This window comes from Gastrolobium bilobum, unplaced genomic scaffold, assembly GCF_033153095.1.
Source record: "Gastrolobium bilobum isolate Gb01-03AN ecotype WA unplaced genomic scaffold, APGP_CSIRO_Gbil_v1 utg4031, whole genome shotgun sequence".
In the NCBI taxonomy this organism is placed as follows: domain Eukaryota; kingdom Viridiplantae; phylum Streptophyta; class Magnoliopsida; order Fabales; family Fabaceae; genus Gastrolobium; species Gastrolobium bilobum.
In genome coordinates, this window is record NW_026895841.1 from 158,123 (window position 1) to 183,897 (window position 25,775).

The 25,775-nt window shown below is 38.8% G+C and overlaps 4 protein-coding genes across 5 annotated transcripts; 3 read left to right on the forward strand and 1 right to left on the reverse strand.

Moving 5' to 3' along the window:
- The first annotated feature begins 1,152 nt into the window (after positions 1-1,152).
- LOC133296348 (protein LURP-one-related 5-like) lies at positions 1,153-2,721 on the forward strand. Its single transcript, XM_061495314.1, has 2 exons — positions 1,153-1,555; positions 2,092-2,721. The coding sequence occupies exons 1-2, from the start codon at positions 1,286-1,288 to the stop codon at positions 2,500-2,502; spliced, it is 681 nt and encodes a 226-aa protein (XP_061351298.1). The 5' UTR covers positions 1,153-1,285; the 3' UTR covers positions 2,503-2,721.
- A 7,891-nt stretch (positions 2,722-10,612) lies between these two features.
- LOC133296341 (methyl-CpG-binding domain-containing protein 11-like) lies at positions 10,613-14,369 on the reverse strand. Of its 2 annotated transcripts, none has more exons than XM_061495304.1 (2): positions 14,158-14,369; positions 10,613-11,817 (listed from the first exon to the last, which is right to left on the reverse strand). In XM_061495304.1, the coding sequence occupies exons 1-2, from the start codon at positions 14,230-14,232 to the stop codon at positions 10,879-10,881; spliced, it is 1,014 nt and encodes a 337-aa protein (XP_061351288.1). In that variant the 5' UTR covers positions 14,233-14,369; the 3' UTR covers positions 10,613-10,878. The 2 variants fall into 2 exon arrangements, with proteins under 2 accessions (XP_061351288.1, XP_061351289.1); XM_061495305.1 differs by having other exon boundaries at positions 10,613-11,830; positions 14,158-14,333.
- A 5,624-nt stretch (positions 14,370-19,993) lies between these two features.
- Positions 19,994-20,974, forward strand: LOC133296339 (uncharacterized). Its single transcript, XM_061495302.1, has one exon. It carries the CDS (start codon positions 19,994-19,996, stop codon positions 20,972-20,974), a length of 981 nt encoding a protein of 326 aa, XP_061351286.1.
- A 63-nt stretch (positions 20,975-21,037) lies between these two features.
- On the forward strand, positions 21,038-24,553 carry LOC133296340 (uncharacterized). Its single transcript, XM_061495303.1, has 2 exons — positions 21,038-22,265; positions 22,359-24,553. Exons 1-2 carry the CDS (start codon positions 21,038-21,040, stop codon positions 24,551-24,553), a joined length of 3,423 nt encoding a protein of 1,140 aa, XP_061351287.1.
- Positions 24,554-25,775: the final 1,222 nt, after the last annotated feature.

A 25,775-nucleotide genomic window follows, 5' to 3' on the forward strand; every position in this document is an offset into this window, starting at 1 on the left:
CCGTAGACTTATAGGCCTTGTATATAAAAAAAAAGCATATGACATACTTTTAAAATAATTTTTTTTAAAATTCTAAATTTATTCTATTTGACTATATATAATAAATCAAATTTAATTTGATGTAGGCTGAGTCATAAGTTTCTATTAAATCATCTAATTCATTTATGCTTCTACGAGTAACGACACCCATCGCAACCAACAAGTGGGAAATACTTAATATGGTTCAGGACCACTGAATCTTTTGGTGTTCTCTCTCACATTATTAATTTTTCTTTTCCTTTTTATTCCTGTTATTTTCTCTCTTTTCTAATTTTACCCTGCTATTTACACTAAAGGACCACCTAAAAAATGGTGGTCCCAATTTACAAAAAATAATCTCCAACAAGTGGCTCCGAATCAAGTCAATCAACTCGGCCACTGGTAAAAGCAACTGAGTTATATATACGCGTTCAAGTGACAACCAATAACTGTTTTTATTTTTTAGAAAAAAGAAAGAAAGAAAGAATGAAAAAGTGACAACCAAAACATCTGATGTATCATCTAGTAAAATCTTACGAATCATAACTACCAAAAAAAAATCTTACGAATCTTTTTTTTGTCTTACATTTTAATATTTATACTATTCATCTTTATACATAGGAACATCTTTATACCTGTTCATCAAAATTTTTACTTAAATGCTACGCGAACAGTATTATTTTTCATTATGACACGGGGACAAGTTTGCTACCCGATGTAGCGAACTCAGTTTGCTGACATGTCACGTTTCTAGTGGACATCAAGTTCGCTACACGGGGTAGCAAACTCCAATTTTTTTTTAAACTTAGTACTTGTTATCCACTAAAAATGTGATACGTCAGCAAACCGAGTTTGCTATACTAGGTAGCGAACTTGACTCCATGATAGATTCAAAAATGATATTGTTCACGTGACATTTAAATAAAAAATTTAATAAATAATGACATTTTGATCCGTGTTCTTGTATATATGTGTGTGGTTGTATAATGTCCAGAATCTTTATTATAATGTAAATTCCTGTCGCATCACCTCTCTAGATATTTTTATTTCTCCCGACATTTGCTAAAGGGATTGCTAAGCCATGCATGCTTCCATTTCTATACCCCACATTATAAATTAATTATTAGTTTTTTAATACCATGAATCTGATACACCCTTCCTTTACCTTTCATAAAACTATTCCATTACAAATACGAAACCCAGTCCACATCACAATTCACATTCCAATGCCCAAAAGCTTAGCTTCCAGTCTCTTGTTTCAAATTCGATGACCCTTTTCATGGCTTCTTCTGGTTCTGCTGCAGAAAATATTAAAGAGGGTAATTTGGTCTTGCAAGATGGATATGTCTTCAAAGAAGAGACCCATCTCACTGTGCTCAAAACCTCTCTCTTCTTCGCCGGCGATGGCTTCACCGTGTACGATTGCAAGGGTGAACTCGTCTTCCGAGTTGACTCTTATGGATCCGACACTCGCGACAGAGACGAACTCGTTCTCATGGATCCAATCGGACGTTGTCTTCTCACCGTTCGCCGAAAGGTACGCCACCTAGTACCTAGTACAATATACCTTGTACCTTGTACATACTACATACTATCTTTCTTAATTATCCGATTCAACTCAGTGAGTCTCGTTAGCTAATCGGATTAAATCATGTTAATTGTAATTAAGGTTCGTGATTGATGATTGGTGTTATGTGGATGTGCATAAAAGGAGATAATCTTATATTGTTGAGTAAATACTTTTTTTTTTTTTTTTCCTTTCACGTTTTCGCACTTTAGTCCCTAGCAAATAAAAATGTTATTTGTGCGTGATAAAAAATTTAAAATGGATCAATTTAATTGAAATTATAGTCTCTCGCAAATTTAAAAAAGATTCAATCTTTAAAAGCACTAATTATTCAATTTGAATTTTTTACTAACTACAAATAATTTTTTTATTTATTAAGGACTAAAGCGGATATTGTTGGATATTGTTGAATGTGCTAAGGATATTTATTTAGTCTATGTTGTTTCATATAGTTGATGCGCATTATCTTATAATGGGTGATTAATTGATTTGAGTGGACTCAGCAGAGGCCGAGTCTGCATCAACGGTGGGAAGGCTTTAAAGGGGAGAGAACGGACGGTGATAAACCGATCTTCAGCGTGAAGAGAGCATCGATCATCGGACGGTCACGTGCGAGCGTGACGGTGGAGGTGTACGATAACCCAGGTGAGGAGTACCATATCGAAGGGTGCTTCTCGCAGCGTTGTTGTACGATTTTTAACGCGATGAAGGAATCAGTGGCTGAGATTCATCGCAAAGTGGATCCCACCACCAGTGTTATGCTTGGGAAGGAAGTGTTCTCTCTTTGCGTTAAGCCCGGTTTTGATGCTGCTTTTGCCATGGGATTTGTGCTTGTTCTCGATCAGATTAACGGCGATGATTACGTTGATAATGATGCAACCACTGAGCCTGCAGTGCACCCTGCTACAGAGGATTAAACCCGCACATTCACGTTTGTGTATCATGTACCGGAGGCTTTACTAATCTTGGGGAGTTTGGAGTGTCCCTCGTTAGGGAACCTCTGCCCCTTCTTTTCTGGGTCACGCATTTGAAAGAATAATGTTTTCAGTTTCCCATGTGATCGTGTAAATTTTTATATTTATTCATAAAATAATATAAGTTGAGGTTTCCTATTTCAATCAATTGGCCTTTTTTATGAATAGCTGAGTGACTTAAATTAAATGAGGGTATCATTATTGATCTCTCAAAAATTGGCGTCTAATAGCCTAATATATGAAGTATTGATATGCATGATACGAGCACAATTTGTCTCTTGAAGTGTTTATGAACTGTGATTTATAACTATCATAGCAAAAGTTATTTAAACAAATCTGTTATGGACCTATATGATGAGCCCATTAAGTAGTAAGCCCAACAAGGGACAATCCAAGATATGGATTGGTGCTAGTTAGATCCTACTAATTTTAGTGTGTCAGCACAGCTATCCACTTGATGTGTCAGCATAACTATCTAAATTATCTACAGTAACCTCTATAAATACCAGGGCAAACCCTAAACGTACACACATTCTCTCTCTTTGTTATGCTGTGCACACACACCCCATTGGCTAACGCCACTATAGTATTCTGCGCACAGTGATCTCCTTGACTCAAGGATATCTCCCTCATAGATACCTTGGAGAGGGCATCAGATCCAATATTAACGTACTAGCCTGACTGGGCTAGACATCTTTGTCTCAAGGACAGAACAATCCTTTTTGCTACATGACGGGGTGTTACGACTTTCACATTGATTGATTGCATAGAAAATTAATGTGAGATTTATAAGGTCTTGGGTATTCTCATTCTTTGAGTTAGTTTTTGGAGTGGTGATCTCAATGTCCATAACAATTGATATTTTCGTTGAGAGTTGAGGTCATGAAAATGACTACTATAAACTGAATTAAGGTATCTTTGGACATTGAATACTGAGAAAAAATGACTACCGTCGGATCAGTATCGATAAAATGAAAGCCACCGTAACATCAGCCCTTAAATGGAGCGACAATATTACAATTTCCACGTATTAATTGCCTATACTACTAATTTGGGATGCTTGTATACCCAATGGAAGATTCTGAACAACCGAGTTGGGGGTGCTATGGGTGTAACCTAATTCATGGAAGTGTAATTAGCTACAAAAACAGTTTGTTGACAATATTCGAGGTATGCCTCAGCTTTTGAAAGATATTGATGGTGAAGAATATGCCACGTGCTGCTTAAAAGAAAGAAAATCAAGATGCAATATTTAATTTAGCAACCTTTAATAAATATCTGATTTTGGTTTAATATTTTAGAGTAATCATTACTATTATTTCTCCATATTAATTAAGTAATTAGTGGATACCTTTTGTTTTGATACCCCGACGTCCCGTAGCAGCACCAACATGAGACGAGACACGAAGCCAACCCTATCAATTGAACTTTTGAATAAAAAATTTCAGACAATGAAATGATTAATGGACTTAATTGATAAAATTGAAAAATATCAAGAAAGGATTTGAATTTTTATAGTGATCCTTTATTCGTAAGTTATTCATAAATATCGATATAAACATGTGTTCCAGAATTCTCGGTATCCTTGCGGGTTTGACTCTTTGAATCGCTTATGGGACTAATCCAGAGTTCGGGTGCGAGTCCAAGAATTACGGTACTTATGCCCCTCCCCAGATGGTGTTGGTGAAATTCGAACCGAGGTCGTCTCCCACCACTCAGTCCCTATGCTACCAACTGAGCCACCACACTTGGGTTACATGTATTATTTTAAAATGAAATTTTAAAATCATTTTCATTACAATAAAAATAAAAAGATAAACAAAACAAGGAAGGTGGATCACTAGATGTAACCAACCAGTATATATATAAAACTACTCTGTAAGGCACTCAGCTAGTGTAAATTTACTGCAATTATTAAAAAGGTTAGAAATTTTGATTCCAGCACAATCAATAGTTATTTAAACAAAAATACTCGAGTAACTTATACATATTGCTTAGGCAGGTTAACTTTCAATAGTTTGTTTCAAAATTATACATTAAGAAAATCAATTTCAAGTTATGACAATGTAACTAATGACAGTAAAGAGTCAAAACCAATCTAACTATGAATAAGAGAATTAATATAATTGACTTATAATTTGCAGCTAAATTGATTTAATCAGTTCCTTATATAAAGAAAAGTATAATTCAGATAAAGTGCTTCACTTACTGATTACAAAACTATTCACCTAGAATAGTAATTTGCGGAAAGTTATTAAACCAACAATATAATTTATCAAGACAACTTGTAACACACTGACTTATTCGACTAGTTTAAGGTGAATACAATGCAGCCTTTTTCTTTATATTCAACTATATAGATCAGTGAGTTAAGTTTAATGACCTTAATGAAACAATTCTACCTAACAACATATGTCAAACTAGTACTCGAACAACTCGAGTTATGATCAATCTACTTTTATCCTACTGGACTTAGGACTATAATTGTAACCAATATCAATTGATAGTATACTGAAATCATTAAAGTAAACATACAACCTGCATTTTCATTTATTTTGCAATCAAATATGCACTTGTTATCCAATTTACTGAAACATCAAAGTCAAGTTAGAACCTTAAGGACTGAAGTCTGAACATTCAGGAGGTGTATATGATTGAGATTTTAATGGATTGTTTTTGGACAAAAAAACTCTATTGGTATTTAATTAGGATTTTAAAGGATTATAAAAAAAAATCACGTGATATTAGTTTAGAATTTTAAAATATTGTTTTAGAGTCTCTCTAAATCCGATGGTATTTGTAGAATCAAGGTGATGATGCCACATCAATATAGTTTGGATGATAACAAACAAGCTTAAAAAAAGAGATTCAAGAGCTTTAAAGAAGCAACATTAAAAAAGAATTCAAGTCTATGCAAAGACAAGCAATCAAATGTCAAAGTCAAAGTATCAAGTCTCAAAGCATGAAGCTAAGTTCAAGATCACATTAGAATATATATTTAGGACTTAGAACAAATATGTAAAGATGTATAGTAAATAGCATTGCATGAGCTCAAGTCATTCACATCATTGCATAATCATAAAGTGCTTTAAAACCTTGGTATTAGATGTCAAAGTTACATAAAGAAAGGTCTTAACTTAATTTAAGCACACAAGCAGCTTTACACAACCTAATCACACATGTTTACACTCTTGAAAACCTATTTGCACTTGAAAGAATGCATCTTGAACACTAAGTATTGAAAAAGGATAATTTGAATGGTTTAATATGTCAAAATGAGTTTTGAATGATATTCACATGACTTGAACACTTAGAAACACTATCCATACTCAATTACATGTGTTCAAAGCTTTAAAAGTCATTTTGTATGAAGAGAATTCAAGATTTCGTGAAAAAGGGATGCTTTTTTGAAATATCCTAATATTCTTTTTTCAATATCAGGATATGGGCCCGAGAAATATTCGGATATGTACGGACCACAATGCTATAAATGACTAGCTTTTATTTGAGGGGCCTACATAAGTATTTGTTACTCTTCATATGGTAGTTGGACAAAATTATATCTAGTGTTAAATCATTATTACTTCTTCTATCTTATTTTAGCTCATTGGTTACATACATTGATCACTCTCATACTTGAGCTCATCCTTGATTCAACCTATACACCCATTAGTTCTTCAACTTGTATTATTCTTACTTTAAGAGTACTTATCCATTTTCTAAACACATCATTTGAATTCTGAAATTAAGAGGGGAGTGAACCCTTGTAACTGAGAGGTTACCAAATTCCTAAAGAAATTTGGAGGGAAGTGTAAAGGCATCCAAGAGCCCGACATCTTGGAAGATTGTAGTGGTTTGTTAAGCATCCTCAAGCGTGATAGTTAGTGAAAAAGATTGATCGAAAGACTTTAGTCTGGACGTAGGTCATTGTGGTGGTGACCGAACCATGATACATCTAGTTTGCAATTTCTCTAATCTTGAACTCTTTACTTTAGTCTTGAAATTGTATTTTTAGATTGTGTTTATTTATTCACTAGCTTATTTTATTGATCACAAACTAGTTCCTACACTTAGATTTTTGCTTGTTAAATCATTTAATTGAGGAAATATTCTTTAAAATATCAAAGGAGACAATGTGCGAAAAGATTTTACAAAACTCAGTTTCATCTTAAGTATTGAAGCCACTTATCTAACAGTATTAAATCAGAATTTTAAACAAAAGAAAAACAATCTTGTGGTATTCAAAAATCTGACAATTGTAATGAATTTTCTATTAGTGTGAATTTTGTGAGACTTTTTAGTTAAAAATATAAATAATATGTCTCATTCATAATCTCACCTTAATCCTTGGGATTTCTTTATTACGATGTCTCACAATCTACCCTGGCCTTTTCTCAAAGCCAATGTATGTTCTTTTTTGACTTTCATATATTTTCTTTGGTTTTGACATTCCTCCTTATGCTATTCTTCTTCATGAGATGGTTGTGCTTGTCGTTTCTAATGATGTCTTACATTTTTTTATATGATCGTAGCACTGGTAATACGTTGATGATAAACATGTTTAATAAACAATATATAGACTTTTTATGCACCATATTAGGCACATAATGAGAGACAAAAAACCGTTGTTGCTATTACAAACTTGATTTCGTTACTGAGTTAAAAGAGAATCTACTCAACAATGTTAAGCATTCTAATACCATAATGAATGCAAGTTACTATTTGACAAGACAATGAACAGAAAAATAATGCTCATTGCACAGTACATATACCAGCTTTTCACTTTATGATCTTTTAAATTGGGATAATAATAATTTTATTTACTATAAATAATTTCATATAATAATTTTAATAAATATTTTTAAAAAATATTGATGAAAATGAAATAATTTTTTTAATGTGAATAACATGCTCCATCTCACTAATAGCGTGCAAATGTTTCACAAAGTTTTAATGAATTTTGCGCATATAAATTTTTTATTTGATTATTCCTCTTAAGAATCACCTTTTAATGTTTGTTAAAAATTCATATGATTTTTTTAAAATCTTATAAATTCATATTGTCCTTTCAAATCTTATAAATTCTATTAAAATCCTTTAAAATTCAATGTTATAAAATCATGATTGTAAAAAAATTTAAAAAAAGTTTTTAAATTCACTACAATTCTATATAGTCTTTTAAAATTCTATTCCAAACACCCCCCTCAGGTATGAACTCTCGTTAACATGCTTAAATTTTCAAATGAGTTAATTCTATTTAGTTAGAACCAAGGGGGTATTTCGTAGAGGAGAAATTTTTTTTTACCAGGAAAATACAATTACTAGAAATATGGTGGCAAAGTGAATTCGGTAAGAAAGTTCAAAAAAAGTTGTTTGATAAGCCGAAATATTACAGGAAAAATTGGATTAAATTTTCAGAGTCTATGTTTGGTTGAAGGTAAAATATTGATGGAAAAATGTGATGAAATTATCAAACTAACATTTGACTAAATACAAAGAGAACTTTTTCTCTAGCTCTTTTGGGCATGTTTTTTGAGAAGGAATATTTGTGTCCATTGCTTTTTTTCCCTACTTTTTCAATTTTACACACAAACTGAGATTGCTATGCAAATCCGAATGATGGACAAATTTTTTAAAACCTCTTACCAAACATGGTTAACTAGGAAGCTCATCTCGACTTTCCTTGGCACCCTAAAAAAAACTCTCCTACCAAACACTCCCAAGTCATTCGATAAGACTTTAAACATTGTCTTTTCTAGCTTGGTTTCAACTTAGGTCCTTATAATGGAATGATTCACATACCATAATCAGTACTAAGTCAATCAAAATCTGTTTAGCGCAACTGGAATTCATATATAACAGCAGACATCGAAACACAAGGTAGTAAAATAATTTTCATACTAAAGGGACATATCATCACAAAATGGAGCAAACACACATTCATACATACTTTGTGGTTCTATCAAAGTATATAAGCCACAAAATATCAACTGCTATGGAGGTCATATCAACATGATATATTCAAAACAAAGCTTTTACAGAACACCAACAAAAAATGTAGCAATACACAATTATCACGTGGTGGGGGCCGCCTGAAATGTTGCAATAACTTGTTATTCGAAACCAGCACAAATGTAATGCTTTTCAGATTACCGAGTCTCTTGTGGAGGTCATAGAGGTCGTGGTGGCTGAACTGGTACAACTGGTTTACGGTTTAGGCCACCTAGAACTGGTGGTGGCGACTGAACTAGAATAGCTGGTTTAGGGTTTGGGCCACCTAGAACTAGTCCTTCTTGAGCAGTTTCTGGTGGCTGAAGCGTAGACAATGGCTCTAGGGAACACCCCTACTGAGTGTCGTGAACCCTCCTCCACAGCACTAACACATTTATTTATTTTTCCAGGTGAGTGGCAGGACCCCCCTCTGACATTCACACAATTGTGCCAAATGGCACAACCCCGTTAGTCCGTAAGCATAAAACATCGAAAGGCTGTAACTTTTGATTCAGGTATCCAAATCAGATAATTTTTTTATTTCACATATCTTTTAGAGATCTACACAATGACACCTTATTTGGCATATTTTATCTTCCATAAACATAGTTCAAATTTGCAACAATAGTTCCACAATCATGAGCATTTAAATCCAAATTTTGGCTGGTAGAGGTAGAAATCCTTGATTTGTTTAGCTTCCTCGATTTTCAAATTAATTTTATTGAGATTTTAATTAATTGAATTTCTATATGTTAGAGTTGTAGCAGCACCTGTGCGAGACAATAGTTAATTTCAAAATTTGTTTTTGTGAAGAAAAGAAAGCTAAGAAAAAGTTGGAGCAGAAATGGAGAATCCTAGCAATAGGGAAAGAATAAACAAAGCAGAGATAGACGATAACATGTTGGTCATGCTTGATGCCTCTGAAGCTATGGTTGTGTTAGTTACCATTGTTACAAATTCGAACTGTGTTTGCGAGAGATAAAATATGACAAATAAGATGTCATTGCGTAAATGTCGAAAAGTTTTGTGAAATAAAAAAAAAATATGATTTGGATACCCGAGTCAAAAATTATGACATTCCAAAGTTTTACGGTAACGAGTCAAAAATTATGCCGGAAGGGGGGTCACGACACTCACCTGAAGAAAAGAAAAGAAAAACCTGTGAGTGCCACAGGGGAGGGGTCGCGGCACTCAGTACCCCCCAGAACACTAAACATCCCCGTTGATAAATATTGAGAATCAAATACCAAATTGTTACATTAATAATTCAAAAAGAACCCATTGAACAAAGAGCCTACAAATCTTGAGTAATAGATGTTTCTCTATTCCATATATTCTCTAGTTGCACAAAACATGCTTGACACTGCTGAAATGCTGAAAAAATAACAGGACAACAGCAATAGACAATATTGAATGCCTAATCAAGCCTATGGTACATTGTTGAGTGTTAATAAATAATAGAAAGGTTAATCATCAATACATTGAGATATCATATCTCTTTTTTCTTTTTCTTTTTTGGAACAATTGAGATATCATATCTAAGTTTTGGAAATTCCACAACTTGAAATGGTTGTGAGTACTGAAAACTGTAACTAGATCCAAAGAATCAGAGAGTTCACATGTACCTTATCTTATGATGAATTACAATGCTAAAAGAAGAAGAGCAGCAAACTTCAATAGAATAAAAAAATTATACGTATTAAGCCTCCAATTCTATTATAAAAGAAACATTCCAACAATCATATATACCCGTCATTCCAATTGCGAAAAATTCTGGGAAAAGCAATGCAATTGTAGTATAGTGAGGACAATAAGGAAGTTCACAATAACGCCATTAGTAGAGTTGAAAACGCATGATGATGTTAAAGAAAAAGAAAAAGAAAAATTGATGCTAAATTTCAGAAATCCAAAAGTTGGTCAAATACACGTGGCTAGATAAACGATTGATGAATATAGGAAAATTAAAGAACACAGCAGCTTTTGTCCAAACAAGGAAAGGAAATGATAAATTGTGACCTACATTTACCTTTAACTTTCTGTAACCTACGAAAGAGCATTCATAGAAGCGTAAGAAATCCGGGGAATGTGAAATTTAAATGACTACTAACACAAATGTGTGCCAAAAGACAAAAGTCTATAATCGACATAACTTCACTATGGAAAATCAGAAGTCCTAATCTACAAGGGAGATTCGTTTAATTTCCTAGGTAGTAAGTACAACCGAATCTTAGAATACAACAACAAACACTACAGTCATCCATGAGGTTACAAAATTACTAAAAAAAAGTCACAGGCACCAGGCAATATAGTACAATACATTTCACAAGCTCACACGAGGGTATGATGAATGTTGAAGGGTTTTACTTTTCCATTGTCAATTATCTCCCCATCCTTCATCTTCACTTGCTCCTCAGATTGAATGGTGTTTTCGCCATCAGTTACAAGTGTATCTTGCTTAGCATTTGTCCCTTCAACAGATGAATGTGGCAAAGCATTAGGATTCTCTTTCTCGGCTCCTTCATTAGCATCTAGAATCACAGCATCTGATTTATCCTGCTTCTTGTCAATTGCACCATTTTGTTCCTCGGATTCAGTTGGTTCGCCCCCTTGTGATTTTTCGGTGACCGCAGCATAGGAATCTTCTCCAGTAACTTTCTCTGCTGATTCCGCGACTGATGCGACTTCTTGCTTTTCAGCTTCCTCACCTTCAGGCTTTTCAGCAATCACATGTTCCCCTCCCAAATGAATATTATTAATTTCCTCTGAATCACTCTCTATTTTGTTACTAGTGCCATTCAGATCAGTTTCTTCCATATCTACATCTGGCTTCTTGGTTTGTTCAATTTGTTGAGTTTTATCACCATTCTCAAGTTGCTTTTCTCCAGAGTTATCATTTCCTTTATTAGCTTCAACATCTTCCTCTTCAGGTGCCTCTGCAGCCTTGGGTTCTTCAGTAGCAGACTTTGCATTGCCTTCCTCTGAATCACACTCAGTTTCTTTGTTATCCTTCTTTGATCCTGATGATTTTCGAGCTCGTTTCTTTGGAGAATCACTATCTGCTGGTGGGGTTGATTTGACCTTCTCACTGATCCTTGCTGACCGTCTAGGGGTCTCACCAGTTCCCCAGTCAAATTCGGATATCGCAGGATTGCCAGGATGTGCCTTTAGGTACTGCTCCAATTGTTTTCTGCTACTGATCTCCTCCCCAGTTGGAGCAATGAATACAATCTCACTTTTTCTTGGTGTTCCCACTTTCTTAGGGAAGAACTGCAGCATTGAACTAAAAATACATCATAAAACAGATCCATACAACATATAAGCAATCCAATAAGGTTTGTTACTGATTGGTTTAGAGAATAATAACAACATAAGCATGTATCCAAAACTCACATACACACAATCTCTCTCCAATCCTTCCAGGAAAGATGGAAAGCATACACATATTACATATATGTGGATGAGAGAGAGAAAGAAAATGCAGAGTACATAAAATAAATTATTGTAGAATGGTGAATGGATAATTAAACACAAAATCCGAAGGACCTGATCATCAATAAATCACTAAAGATTAGTTTTCAAAGTCCTATACTCTGGAATGTACCAGTTAACATTTTTAGTGAAAAATATTGTATTGATTCACATATCATCTTATCCTGAATTAAACTTGTTTCTCAAGACAAATTATTCAAATTATTCCATGCCACTCCTCTTGTTCATATCTATCACAAACACTCTTGTTAAACATGGTTTCTTTCCTCAGCAAATTGAATGCCACAAAGTTTATGTCATCCATTTTGCAGGGAACTGGATCAGTAGGTACTTAATGAAATGACACACAAGAGGAATTGGCCCAGAAAACTTCTGGATTTTCTGTATTATATATGAAAAAGAAAGACAAGTACAATATTGAATTCATGTAAAAGAAAAGACACTGAAGAATATGAACAGGAAAAGCTCTAGGTACAGAAAATGGAATCAACTTCAAAAGAAGAAAATAATATCGGCACTTTCGAAAGGTGCTGTTCTCTCCCAATTGATAAGCCCAAAATGCCCAAATTCCAACCTCCTCTTCTGAACCTCTTTTCTCTCTATTTATGCAACGTGCCCCTGTAATCATGCCGATAGTGACTCATTCCTAACAGAATTGTGCAACTCATTCCCCCCTAACTGTTTTGCTGCTAAGTCAGCCTTTGTGAGTTTGTTGCTTATTTCATTCTGAATGCTAACTTTGCCCTTAAACCTCCTTCTAGAATACACTTTAAGGGATAGGGATGTATCAGAAAGAAAAAAGAAAAAGAAAAAAAAATATATATATCTCCTGCAACATTCTATAAGTATGCCAAAGCTGGGGCATAACATCACGTCCTAATTCACATCAATAGCTCAAATTACTCAAATCCTAATCATTTGCCGCAGTTATTTCAAATTTCACTGGATACAGTCTCAGTTAACAATCAGGCCATAGTAAGTTCCCTTCCAACATGAAGAGAGGGAATATAACAAGTTAGGACATAATAGATAAAATGACACTCATCTTGCTTTCAACATCTATATTATAACCAGAATTAAAATGCAACATTTTGAATACTAAAAAAAAAAAAAAACTACTCCCCATTAAACCCGGCTAGCGAGTGTGGGGTGGAAGAAATCTTTGTACGCAGCCTTATCCTTGCATAATTGCAAAGAGGCTATTTCCTGGATTCGAACCCATGACCTTTCAGTCATGAAGGAACAGTTTTACCATTGCTTCGGTTCATTTTGAATGCTAAATAAAACAAAATCTTACAAGTTAGAAGAATATGAAAGCACAAAAGTTCATTGCATTTTTTCCATGCTACCCAATTCTGTTTCCGAAAAAAAAAATTGCAGGAAAAAAAAGAAGTCAGTATTATCTTCTTTTGGAATAAGCATACTGATAACTAACTAAACAGAATTTAGTCTAAAATATTATCAATTTTGTCTTTCACATCATACATATTCTTTAAACTAACAACTGCAAATGAAAACAAAATTTCCTTCTAGTATGGTCCATCCTCAATAAAACAAAGAATTCATTAACAAATCTGCAGGATTACTCCAACCACTACATACTTAAAATTACAAACTTCAGAACAAAATTCTCTGCATTTTATCTCTTTTTCACAAGCACCAATCAAGAATAAATCTTCTTGTAGGTATCAAAAATAAAGTAGACAATTTTCCCGGGAAGTGAGCTTAATTATTGTGATATCATTACACTATCACCATCCAAAAAAAAAAAAAAAATGTTACTGAAGTGGGAAAAAAAAATTGGAATTTGCAAGGAAAGATTTTCCAAGAAAAAAAAAAACCCTAGAAACAAAGTTACTACCAAAATCGCCAGACACTTGCACAGACCCTAACTCTACATTAAAAATAATATTAGGGAACTATATGTCCAATTTGTGTTAGTAAGTTAGAAATGAAGCTACACAGACATAATTATAGTATTTATGAAAAAAAAAAAAGGAGTTAAATTTAAGAAGTAGATAAACACTCATAAACTTGATACAAACACGAACTAGAGCAAAGACAACAACATATAACAATAATTTATAATAGAAAATGAGATTGAAGAAAGAAAGAGACCAGTTTGTTCCAAGCAGGAGGCGCTGGAAGCTCGACCGATAAAACCTCGTCTTCGGAAGCACTTTGCTTCTCCATTTGTCTCTCAACACAAAACCGTTGGGGATTGTTTCACCTTCACTCTCTCCTCTCTAAACCGTAACCAGATTTTATTTTTGGGAATTGGGACCTGATAACCTCACCCAGCTACCACCACACACTACTCGGTAAACGACGTCGCTATTTGTCTGTTAATAAAATTTAAACCGACCGACAACATCGAACATTGTTACAGACAACACTTCCCTTTTTAAAATTAGATAATACAATTTTTTTAATCTAATTTTATCTATATTATTGGGAAGTGGATGTTCTCGTATGAAAAAGTGATCATGTTATTGATAATGAGATAAGAGAGAAAAAATGTATAATTTTTAAATGATTGATTCTCATCAAATAATATGATGATATGATCACTTTTTTATATAAGAGAATCTACTCCTATATTATTGTTAATTAAATTGACTATAGACACGTGCAAGATGCTTCCCCCAACCTTGGCGTGTCGACGAATCATGCGCTATTGCGCTTCGTCGTCGTCAGTAGTTGTTGTGATAAACTAACAATAACAGCTTAACCCACTGTTTCTCTCTCGTCATGTGAAGTGCACGCGCTCGATTAGGGGTTGTGCTTGTGTAATCATAATGTAGTGAGGTACAGAAAATAGGACCACCTGTCGCTCAGACATTAAAAGTTAGCGGATAATGTTGGATTTAACTGAATTTAAATGTGGGTTTGGGTTCCGAATTATGACAATGACCTAACTCTGTTGTATTTTTCATTTCAATAGATATTTGCTCCCGTATCCTAAATACGAATGCTAACTACAAATTGCTTTGTTTTATAAAAATATCGTTTTATTCTGATAGATTATTCTACGTCCTTATAAAAATATATTATGTTTAAGAATCGTGATCATTATTGTTATATTATTCTTATCCATTACCAAAAGGCAATTTATCATCTCATACAAACGTTACATTCCTTTACATACGAGGACAAATACAAATATAAAATTATACAGTCAAGTTTTTTATTTCAAAAATTGAAACTTGGAGAGAAATAGGGTAATTTGTATCATTTCACTCTTATAAAGAAGTTAGACCCACATCTTTATTTTTTTTTATCCACTCTCTCCATCATGATCTATCTCTTTCTCTCACTTAAAATGACATAACTTTACGTTCTTTAAAATGATACACGTTTTTTCCCTATAACAAATGGCATGTGACCGTCGGATCATAATGTATCCAATCAAAATGTTGTATCGAAGGGAAAAAATTTGAGTGCACGAGGACTTTGTGCTCCTCCCATTAAGAGGATGATATGTGGATTGAAAAAATATTATTTTCTTCTTTGTCCTCTATTTTCTCTTCTCTATTCTGTTTTCATTGATCTGTCTCACCCAATAAAAAATAATTCGGGAACACTTAAAAACGTGTCGAATCGGAATCCAGCAGTTTATAATAGATTAGCAAGATGGATATATTATTTAAAAAATTAATGTAAACACTTTTTAACACATTCTTAACTATTCATATAAAATTTATTTAATAATAAAATAATTTATTAAAAGAGTACTCTATTATTAGCATTTTGTATATTTTTATTTAAGTTTGGAAAGTGATCAGACCAAATCTTTACAATTGGGCCGATCATGTGATCTTCCTCTACACAAAGGCCTGGAACCTCCTTGGGTCAGAGCATCTTGCAGTTTGGAGTTTGGAGCAGCTTTAACCCATGGGTCTTCGATGGAACGCGATGGGGGGTGTACCTGCAAGACACTCCGACGCTCAAGTCAGTTATGGTCCAAGCAGGTTTAATTATGTAGGAGAAGATGATGTACCTTAGTGTTGATACATGTATTTATAGTGGAGATATGAGCAGCTTGGAGATGTCTTAATGCTGAAGTATACTTGGAGATGAAGTATCTTGAAGCTACTTGTTGCCATGCTGCCTTTAATGTTGAGGAGCTTTGCTAAGATAAACTTTAATATTGTGGTGCTTAATGGGATAAAGCCATTAATATTGTGCAGCTTGATGGCTGTAATGAGCTTGTTGTTATAGCAGCTTGTGGAGCTTGTTGTCTGTCATGGTGCTTTTAATATTGTGGAGCTTGCAGCCTTCTTGGACTAAGGCTTTGCTTCATTGTGAAGGCTTTAATTCTGGGCCTTGTATTTGTATAATATTTATCCAGATCAGAAGCCCCCCAGCTCGTTGCTTATGCCGAAGGCATGAGTAGCGAGATGTATAAGTCTTTTGTGCGAGATGTATAAGTCTTTTGTATAGGTACTTGAGAGCTTCATATTTGTATCCTACAGTTTTATACAGTTCATAATTCGTATTTCATAAAGTTGACATACCTTGTGCATGTTTTGGGGTTTGATGTTGCTGAATATGTAGCTATAAGTGTCGCGCTTTTGGAAGGAATTTGGCCCTAGGTGGGGTTCATCCTGCCTTGTATCGCGCTTGATCATGGAGGATCGCGATAAGACTTGGAGGATCGCCATGTGAATAGTTATGATCCGTTGAGAGGATCCTTGAGAGGAGTCCTGTTGCTTGGAGGATTCGTGGGAGAATCCTGTTATTTGATAAGATCCTTGAGAGGAGTCCTGTTGCTTGGAGGATTCGTGGGAGAATCCTGTTATTTGATAGGATCCTTGAGAGGAATCCTCCTACTTGGAGGATTCGTGAGAGAATCCTGTTATTTGATAGTATCCTTGAGAGGCATCCTGTTACTTGGAGGATTCGTGAGAGAATCCTGTTATTTGCTAGGATCCTTGAGAGGAATCCTGTTATTTGGAGGATTCGTGAGAGAATCCTGTTACTTGGAGGATTCGTGAGAGAATCCTGTTTGTTGATAGGATCCATGAGAGGAATCCTGTTACTTGGAGGATTCGTGAGAGAATCCTGTTATTTGCTAGGATCCTTGAGAGGAATCCTGTTATTTGGAGGATTCGTGAGAGAATCCTGTTACTTGGAGGATTCGTGAGAGAATCATGTTTGTTGATAGGATCCATTAGAGGAATCCTGTTACTTGGAGGATTCGTTGTGAGGAATCCCGTTATCTGATAGGATCCTTGAGAGGAATCCTGTTACTTGGAGGATTCGTGAGAGAATCCTATTATGTTCTTCATTGCGCTTTGGCTTGGAGGACTTTTCTTCTGTTTGGTGAAACCTGTAATTTCCATAGATCTCACAGAATAATAACATTATATCACGGAGATGATAATTGTAACAAGATCATGTTAAAATAATAATGTTGCTGATAGGAAATTGTAGCATTTGATTTTGAGTGTGTCTGCGTTTCACGCGATATTTTTGTCTTCGCCTTTTAGCAGTCATGGAGCCCTGCAATGTCTTATTGATTTCACAATAGAAGTAGTTAAGATAACTCAAGATAAGAGTATATAAATCAGATAAACTGTTCATTGTACATGGGTCCCTGCAACTTGTATGAGTTTCATAACAGAGACATAAGATTGTCAAAATAAGTCATATATGTCACGATTTGTATCGCGTGAGCATCCTGCAAGTTACGTAATCTCGCAAGAAGTATGATCTTCAATAGTGATTTAAGCATATAAAGATTCAATATATGATAGCCTATCAGGCCTTTGTCATAATTCTTCCATTGTAACAGGACTAAGATGATTCATAAAAATGATTCATAAGCCTAGGATGTGTTCGGACTAGACTTTGTTAATATCATATACATCGGCCTAATGTTTTTATGGTTGGCCTCATTTTTGCGCGGTACCCACTGATAATCTGGCTGTGTTTCCAGAATTAGTTCAAATTTCACCTGAGATGTATCTTGGTTCCTCCTTCTAGGGTACTGTAAGCATGATTGACATAATTGTCACCATAGGAATCAATCATATCCAAATTATCTCTTACTAAGTAAGCTATGTAGTTGGTCATGTTGCCTTAGAGAACTATTAATCTGAGATAGAAAAATGCATCGCGCGTTCTAATTGCAATAGCCAAAATTACATCCCACAGGAAAGTGTAGGATTTTCATAGTCCAAATGAATATGTGCACGGGATAACTACTCTATTTAAGATAAATATTTTAGCCCACAAACTACAGTCCTCAATAGCTTAGGCTAACTATGGACAAAAACCAAAAGTTGAGCCAAGGAAACTAGGTAGTTGGTCATGTTGGTAGCTATGTCCTCTACTCACAGCTATATCTTCAGCGTCAGTAGCTACAGTTATTAGCTATATTCTTATATCTTGGACCGACATGAACATATTCAACTCAATCAATATGATAAACTTAACATGACAAAGGATTGTGGATTTAAACCTCACTGCACTATGTAGACTTAACATCTCACGCAATATGTACTTTGTGCGTAAGGATTGTGCATTGATGGAACTATATTGGAGTCACATGACAAGGGCTGATGCGCATCCCGTAGCAAATGATATTCCTATATGTTGGTTAGGACCGCAACCAACATTGTTCCGGATGGCTTAACCACATCCGAAGCCCAAAGGCCTTGTAACGTAGATGGCCCAGTTTCACAGAGCCCAAAACAGCCTAAGCCCAGTACCCCAAGTTACATACACGTCAGCCCTACCGGTTGGCCCTAGATGCATGCCCCAATGCAGCTCGCCCCCAAGGTAAGACACCAAAATGTCTTACCTTGGAACCCCATATGCTCTGCAGGTCGCCCAGAGACCATAAGTGGAAATCGCCCTGCTGCCGCATGCTGACATCGCCCGAGAGCAGACTCAGCATCGCAGCAGCGCCTGGCGTGTCAGCCCCTCATAACGAATCCCAAGGAGCGTTGACCTCTTATACGTAAGCCCTAACGGATCAGACCCCTGGACTCCTATAAATACCACCCTTGGGCACAAGGAAGAAGGACCTTTTATGTACTGTTATTATGCCCATTTACTTCTGAATTATACTCTTACTATTTGTCTGTCATTAATATTAGCTTGCTACCCCTTGGAATATTACCTTCTAGCCTGGTCTTTACCTCAGCTAGAGGTATAATCCATATAGTGACATTACCCTCAAGGGTACATAGTGGGCTCATAGTACCGAACGGTACATTGGCGCCGTCTGTGGGAAACTATAAACTTCTATTCTCATTCTCCTACCACTAAATACGCAAGACACTTACCATTTGCAGACCAACATGGTAGTCACAACAAGACGAGCAGAACAAGTGCGGGCAGTCACTCCGGAAGGACACGTGCGAACTGTGCGCTCCAACTCCCCTCCTTCTATGCACTCAATCCCAGCTGGGCGAGAAGCTGCAGAAGCTCTGCCTCCGGTGCTACAACCTGCAGACCCCCAGGCACCAGCGGAAGGTCTCAGAGCAACATTCCCGAATCATCAAGTCCCAATACAAGAAATGCAAGGAGAAAACTGGTTTGAAAACCAACCCCCACCCCTGGTGTCCAATTTGGAATGCTTTTCCCTACCACCCATCGTGTCCAACCGGCGCAAAGCCAACCCGTAGCACTATATAATGACCATCGAGTCCCAACATACCATCCCAGACCTTGTATGAATAATGTGGCCGCTCCTTTCCCCCCACCTTTTTCCAAATGGTTACCCGTTTCAAGGATATCCTTTCCACCCTCATAACGCGTCCATCCCCCAACCACAGGGATCGGTCGTGAACCTTGGCCAACCCCGTTTTGAAGCCCGCCAAGCCCCAGCTATCTCGTACTCAGTCGAGGCGCCTCAGGATTGCGTGAAGGAGCGTTCGCCTACGAGCTTGCTCGTCATAAGATTTTGGATCTTGAGGAAGTCAAGCGTAAAGCTCAAGAGTTTATGCGAATCGAAGAGTACAAAGGAAGTCGAGCAAGCGACAGTCACTGCCAAGGAAACAGAGAGTTGAAAAATAGTGACCATGCAGAGGAACGTAGAAAGAGTCGCAAACCCGCCAAGTATGTCAGTCGCCAACAAGGGCGAGATATGGTTGGACGTCATACACATAGCGTCCTTCAGACCGAGTACAAGGAGGAACGCAAAGACAACCCAAGGCGTCAGGGGCAATCACGGGAAAATGTTGTATACTGCAAATTCCACCGCAGTAACGGCTATAGTACCGAGGAGTGCAGACATCTGAAGGATGAAATCGATGAGATCATTAACAGTAGAGGTCAAAGAAACACGGGAAGCAACGCCCGAATCCCAGGAAACAACAGGCGGTATCGAGAGCGTAGTTGGTCACCAGATCGAAGAAGGAGCACCCAGCCCAGGTATCAAACTCGTCGCGGGCGGGATCGCAGGGAAAGGTCTCCCCCAATCCGTAAGGCGCATGACGACCAGAGCAGTAGAGAAAGGCGTGACGGAGGAGACGAAGATTCAGCAGCCATTAAACATGGAGTGATAAATATGATCTCTGGAGGGCTGGGTGGCGGTGGAGTAACAGTTAATTCCCGAAAGAGACACTTGAAGCAGTGTCTAGCAGTGGCAGGAAAGACCATTAGCAAAACGAGCACAGATGCAGGTCAGGCCAAACCCAAAATCGTCTGGGACTTCAACGATTTGGACGATATCCTACCTGGCCATGACGACCCCTTGGTCATCCACGCAATCATTGCCAACTGGAGCGTCAACCGCGTATTTGTGGATCATGGCAGTTCTGCTGACATTTTGTTTTTGCCTTGTCTTAAAGCTTTGGGTTTTACTGTCAATGACTTAACACCAGTGGCAGGTGAACTTACAGGGTTTAACGGCACAACCACCAAACCTTTGGGGTTGATAAACCTACGATTATCTCTGGGAACGCCACCTACCTCAAAATGAGCCGACATTCAATTCCTGGTGCTGTATACCCAATCAGCTTACAACGTAATTCTCGGCAGGCGAATGTTCGCCGCTTTCGAAGCAAGTGTGTCGCACCCGCACTTGGCAATAAAGTTTGTGGCAAGAGACAACAAGGTGGCGACGGTAAGAGGCGATCAAACGGTAGCAAGGAGCTGCTACAGCATATTCATGAAACCAGCACCAAAAGTCACTTTGAAAGCCCAGCCAGCACCCCATATGGCGACAACCCAGGTAACAACTGATGCCCTCACTGGAAAGGGTAAAGAACTTGACCAGTGTCTTCTTGTAGAATTTGATGCACGGGACGACCCTCGGATGGAGCATTCCAGGCCCACACCAGACGGAGCTCTAGAGCACGTAGTTCTGGGCGAGAAGGACCAAACCACAACCATTGGGGCGTTCACCAACCCAGAGCTGAAAAGCAGGTTGATCAAACTCCTACGAGACAACAAGGACCTGTTCGCGTGGAAGCCATCTGACATGCCCAACATAGACCCGGAAGTATGTTGCCACAGATTGTCAGTAGACCCCAAAGCAAAGCCCGTTTCGCAGAAGAAGAGGAAGTTTGGCCCAGATCGCCAAAGGATTATTGACGAAGAGGTAAAGAGACTCTGGGATGCCGGTTTCATCCGAGAAATTAAGTACACTACATGGCTCTCAAACCCCGTACTAGTCAAAAAACCTAGTGGGGCGTGGAGAATGTGCATTGATTATACCGACCTCAACAAGATGTGCCCAAAGGATGCCTATCATTTCCCAAGCATTGACCAGCTCGTTGATAACTCCTCAGGATTCAAAGTGCTTTCATTCATGGATGCATACTCAGGCTATAATCAGATCCCATTGCTAAAAGAAGACCAGGACAAAACGGCGTTCGTCACACAGACTGCTAATTACTGTTACACCATGATGCCGTTCGGATTGAAAAACGCAGGTGCCACTTACCAACGAAAGATGAATGAAGTCTTCAAAGACTTGATTGGTGACAACATTGAGGTCTATATAGACGATATGATCGCTAAGTCACAAACTCCAGAACAGCACTTGACACATCTCCAAGGCGTGTTCAATAGGTTGAGAAAATACAACATGCGGCTCAACCCAAGCAAATGCGCCTTCGGAGTTCCAGCAGGGAAGTTCCTAGGCTTTATGCTGACTGAAAGAGGTATTGAAGTTAATCCTGACAAATGCAAGGCGGTCATTGAGATGAGAAGTCCCCAGACGGTTAAAGAAGTGCAGCAGTTGACCGGAAGGATAGTCGCACTCACTCGTTTCTTAGCAAATTCTGCCTATAAGTCCCTTCCATTGTTTAGCCTGATCAAGAAGGGCTGCTCTTTTTAATGGACTGATGATTGTGAGAAAGCTTTCCAAGAATTCAAAAGAGCGCTGTCATGCCCACCTGTCTTAACAAAGACAGACATTGGAGAGATCCTTTATTTATATCTCGCCGTTGGTGTAGAAGCCATCAGTGCCGCCTTGGTCAGAGAACAGAACGGAGAAGCACAGAAACTAGTGTATTTCATCAGCAAAGTCCTGCAGGGCGCAGAGCTCAGGTATCAGCAGGTTGAAAAGGTTATTCTCACACTCATCTTTGCTGCGAGAAGACTTAGGCCATACTTCCAATGTCACCCAATCACGGTTAGAACCAATCAACCCATCCGCCAAGTATTACAAAAGCCTGATCTGGCGGGCCGGATGATGTCTTGGGCGATTGAACTGTCAGAATACCAAATTAATTATGAACCAAGAACAGCCATCAAAGCACAAGCCCTCACAGATTTCATTGCTGAGATGACCCATACCCCTGCAAGCGACAATCAGTTGGGGGAAACCCCGGCGACGTGGAAGCTGTTCGTGGATGGTTCAACCAACGCCAAAGGGTCAGGAGCTGGGTTGATCGTGGAAAATCCTGATGGTGTGGCGATGGAGCATTCTTTGACCTTCGACTTCAGTACGACTAATAATCAAGCAGAGTATGAGGCTTTGATAGCCGGTTTACTTCAAGCCAGAGAACTGGGAGCCCAACATCTCAAGGTTTTTAGTGACTCACAGCTGGTGACATGTAAAATTTCCGGCGAATATCAAGCAAAAGGTCCCCTGATGTGCAAATACTTAGAAAGAGTCAAAGATATAATGGAGACATTCATGACAGTCAAGGTGGAGCACATTAGGCGGGGAGAGAACACCTGGGCCGACATACTCGCCAAATTGGCCAGTACCAAGAGTCCAGGTAATAACCGTTCGGTCATCCAGCATAACCTACAAACGCCATGCGTTGTAATGAGTATTACGGGAGAAACAGATGAAATCACAGCTGACACCTGGATCACTCCAATCGTTAACTACCTTTCAGAAGGTACCCTCCCGCCAGACGTGAAAGAAGCGAAGAAGATCGCCAGAAGGAGTGCTCACTTCTGCCTGATGAATGACCGGTTATATAAGAGAGGTTTCTCAACCCCACTGTTGAAATGTTTGAACCCAGGAGACGTGGGGTATGTGTTGGAGGAAATCCACGAAGGAATTAACGGCCACCACATAGGTGGACATTCTCTAGCAAGGAAAGCGCTGAGAGCTGGATTCTACTGGCCGACCATGGAGCGAGACACTTATAACCACGTCAAGAAGTGCGATAAGTGCCAACGTTTCGCGGACGTACATAGAGCCCCACCAGAGGAGTTGACCTCGATAACATCGCCTTGGCCTTTTCATAAATGGGGAATGGACATTCTTGGACCTTTCCCAAAAGCCACGGGGCGTATACAGTGGCTAATCGTTGCCACAAACTACTTCACCAAGTGGGTAGAAGCTGAGGCAGTCGCCACCATCACTTCTCAGAATGTCAGGAAGTTTTTTTGGAGAAACGTTGTCTATCGTTTTGGCATCCCGGGAGAGGTTATTACAGATAATGGCACCCAGTTTACCGATTCTAAGTTCAGAGAATTGATGACGAACCTTCAAATTCGGCACCACTTTGCAGACGTAGAACATCCTCAATCTAATGGGTTAGTCGAGTCAGCTAACAAGATGCTGTCCAAAGGAATAAAAAAGAAGTTAACCTCCCATAAAGGAGCCTGGCTTGAGAACCTCCATGGCGTGTTGTGGGGATATCGGACAACTGCCCAATCCAGTACGAGAGAGACCCCTTTCCGTCTGACTTATGGTTCAGAGGCTATGATACCAGTCGAGATCGGTGAACCTTCTTGGAGAAAGGATCAAGTAACAGAGGTAACCAACAGTCAAGGTCTCAAAGAAACACTTGACTTAATCGAAGAAATCCGAGAACGGGCAGCGCAATCTGATCGCCAGTCGAAAGAAAGGTCAGCCAGCCGGTACAATAGAAGGGTCATCCTCAGGAAGTTTCAAACTTCTGACCTCGTTCTCAGGCAAGCCGACGTAGGAAACAAGAACGCTCAAGACGGAAAGCTCGCTCCGAATTGGGAAGGGCCAAATCGAATAGCAAAGGTTTTGGGCGGCGGGTCATACGCCTTAGAAACGTTAGGCGGGAAAGCCATTCCAAGGGCTTGGAATGCAGACAAACTCACTAAATATTATAGCTGAGTCATAATGTAACAGTCACACTGCACTCTTTTCCTCTCCAAAGTTTTAGCCTATTAGGTTTTTGGGCGATGAGAGGTTTTTAATGAGGCAGGTAGCCTGTGTTTAATAAAATGACAGTTCGTCACCTCCCAATTCGTTTGTTACTCCACTTGTTTGTTTGAAGTTTTAAAGCATAAAAGTCGCGGGACGGTCCTCACCCCCGCCCAAGAGTTGGACTGGGACGGTCCTCACCCCCATCCAACATACAAGTCGCGGGATGGTCCTCACCCCCGCCCAAGAGTTGGACTGGGACGGTCCTCACCCCCATCCAATATACAAGTCGCGGGATGGTCCTCACCCCCGCCCAAGAGTTGGACTGGGACGGTCCTCACCCCCATCCAACATACAAGTCGCGGGATGGTCCTCACCCCCGCCCAAGAGTTGGACTGGGACGGTCCTCACCCCCATCCAACATACAAGTCGCGGGATGGTCCTCACCCCCGCCCAAGAGTTGGACTGGGACGGTCCTCACCCCCATCCAACATACAAGTCGCGGGATGGTCCTCACCCCCGCCCAAGAGTTGGACTGCATCCAATATACAAGCCGTGGGATGGTCCTCACCCCCGCCCAAGAGTTGGACTGGGACGGTCCTCACCTCCATCCAACATACAAGCCGCGGGATGGTCCTCACCCCCGCCCAAGAGTTGGACTGGGACGGTCCTCACCTCCATCCAACATACAAGTCGCGGGATGGTCCTCACCCCCGCCCAAGAGTTGGACTGGGACGGTCCTCGCCCCCATCCAACATACAAGTCGCGGGATGATCCTCACCCCCGCCCAAGAGTTGGACTGAGACGGTCCTCGCCCCCATCCAACATACAAGTCGCAGGATGATCCTCACCCCCGCCCAAGAGTTGGACTGGGACGGTCCTCGCCCCCATCCAACATACAAGTCGCGGGATGATCCTCACCCCCGCCCAAGAGTTGGACTGGGACGGTCCTCACCCCCATCCAACATACAAATCGTGAGACGGTTCTCACCCCCGCCACGAGTGGGCGGGGACGGTCCTAATCTCCGTTCGAGGCACGCTTAATTAAAAATGAGGGGTCAACAGACGAACAGAAGAAAACAACTAGAATCAATTAATTATCAAGCGTTAAACAACATAGTTGAGATGGGTTACAGACAACGTTTAAACAATGGGTTACAGATAATTCTTAAGCTACATCCTTAGTATTTAC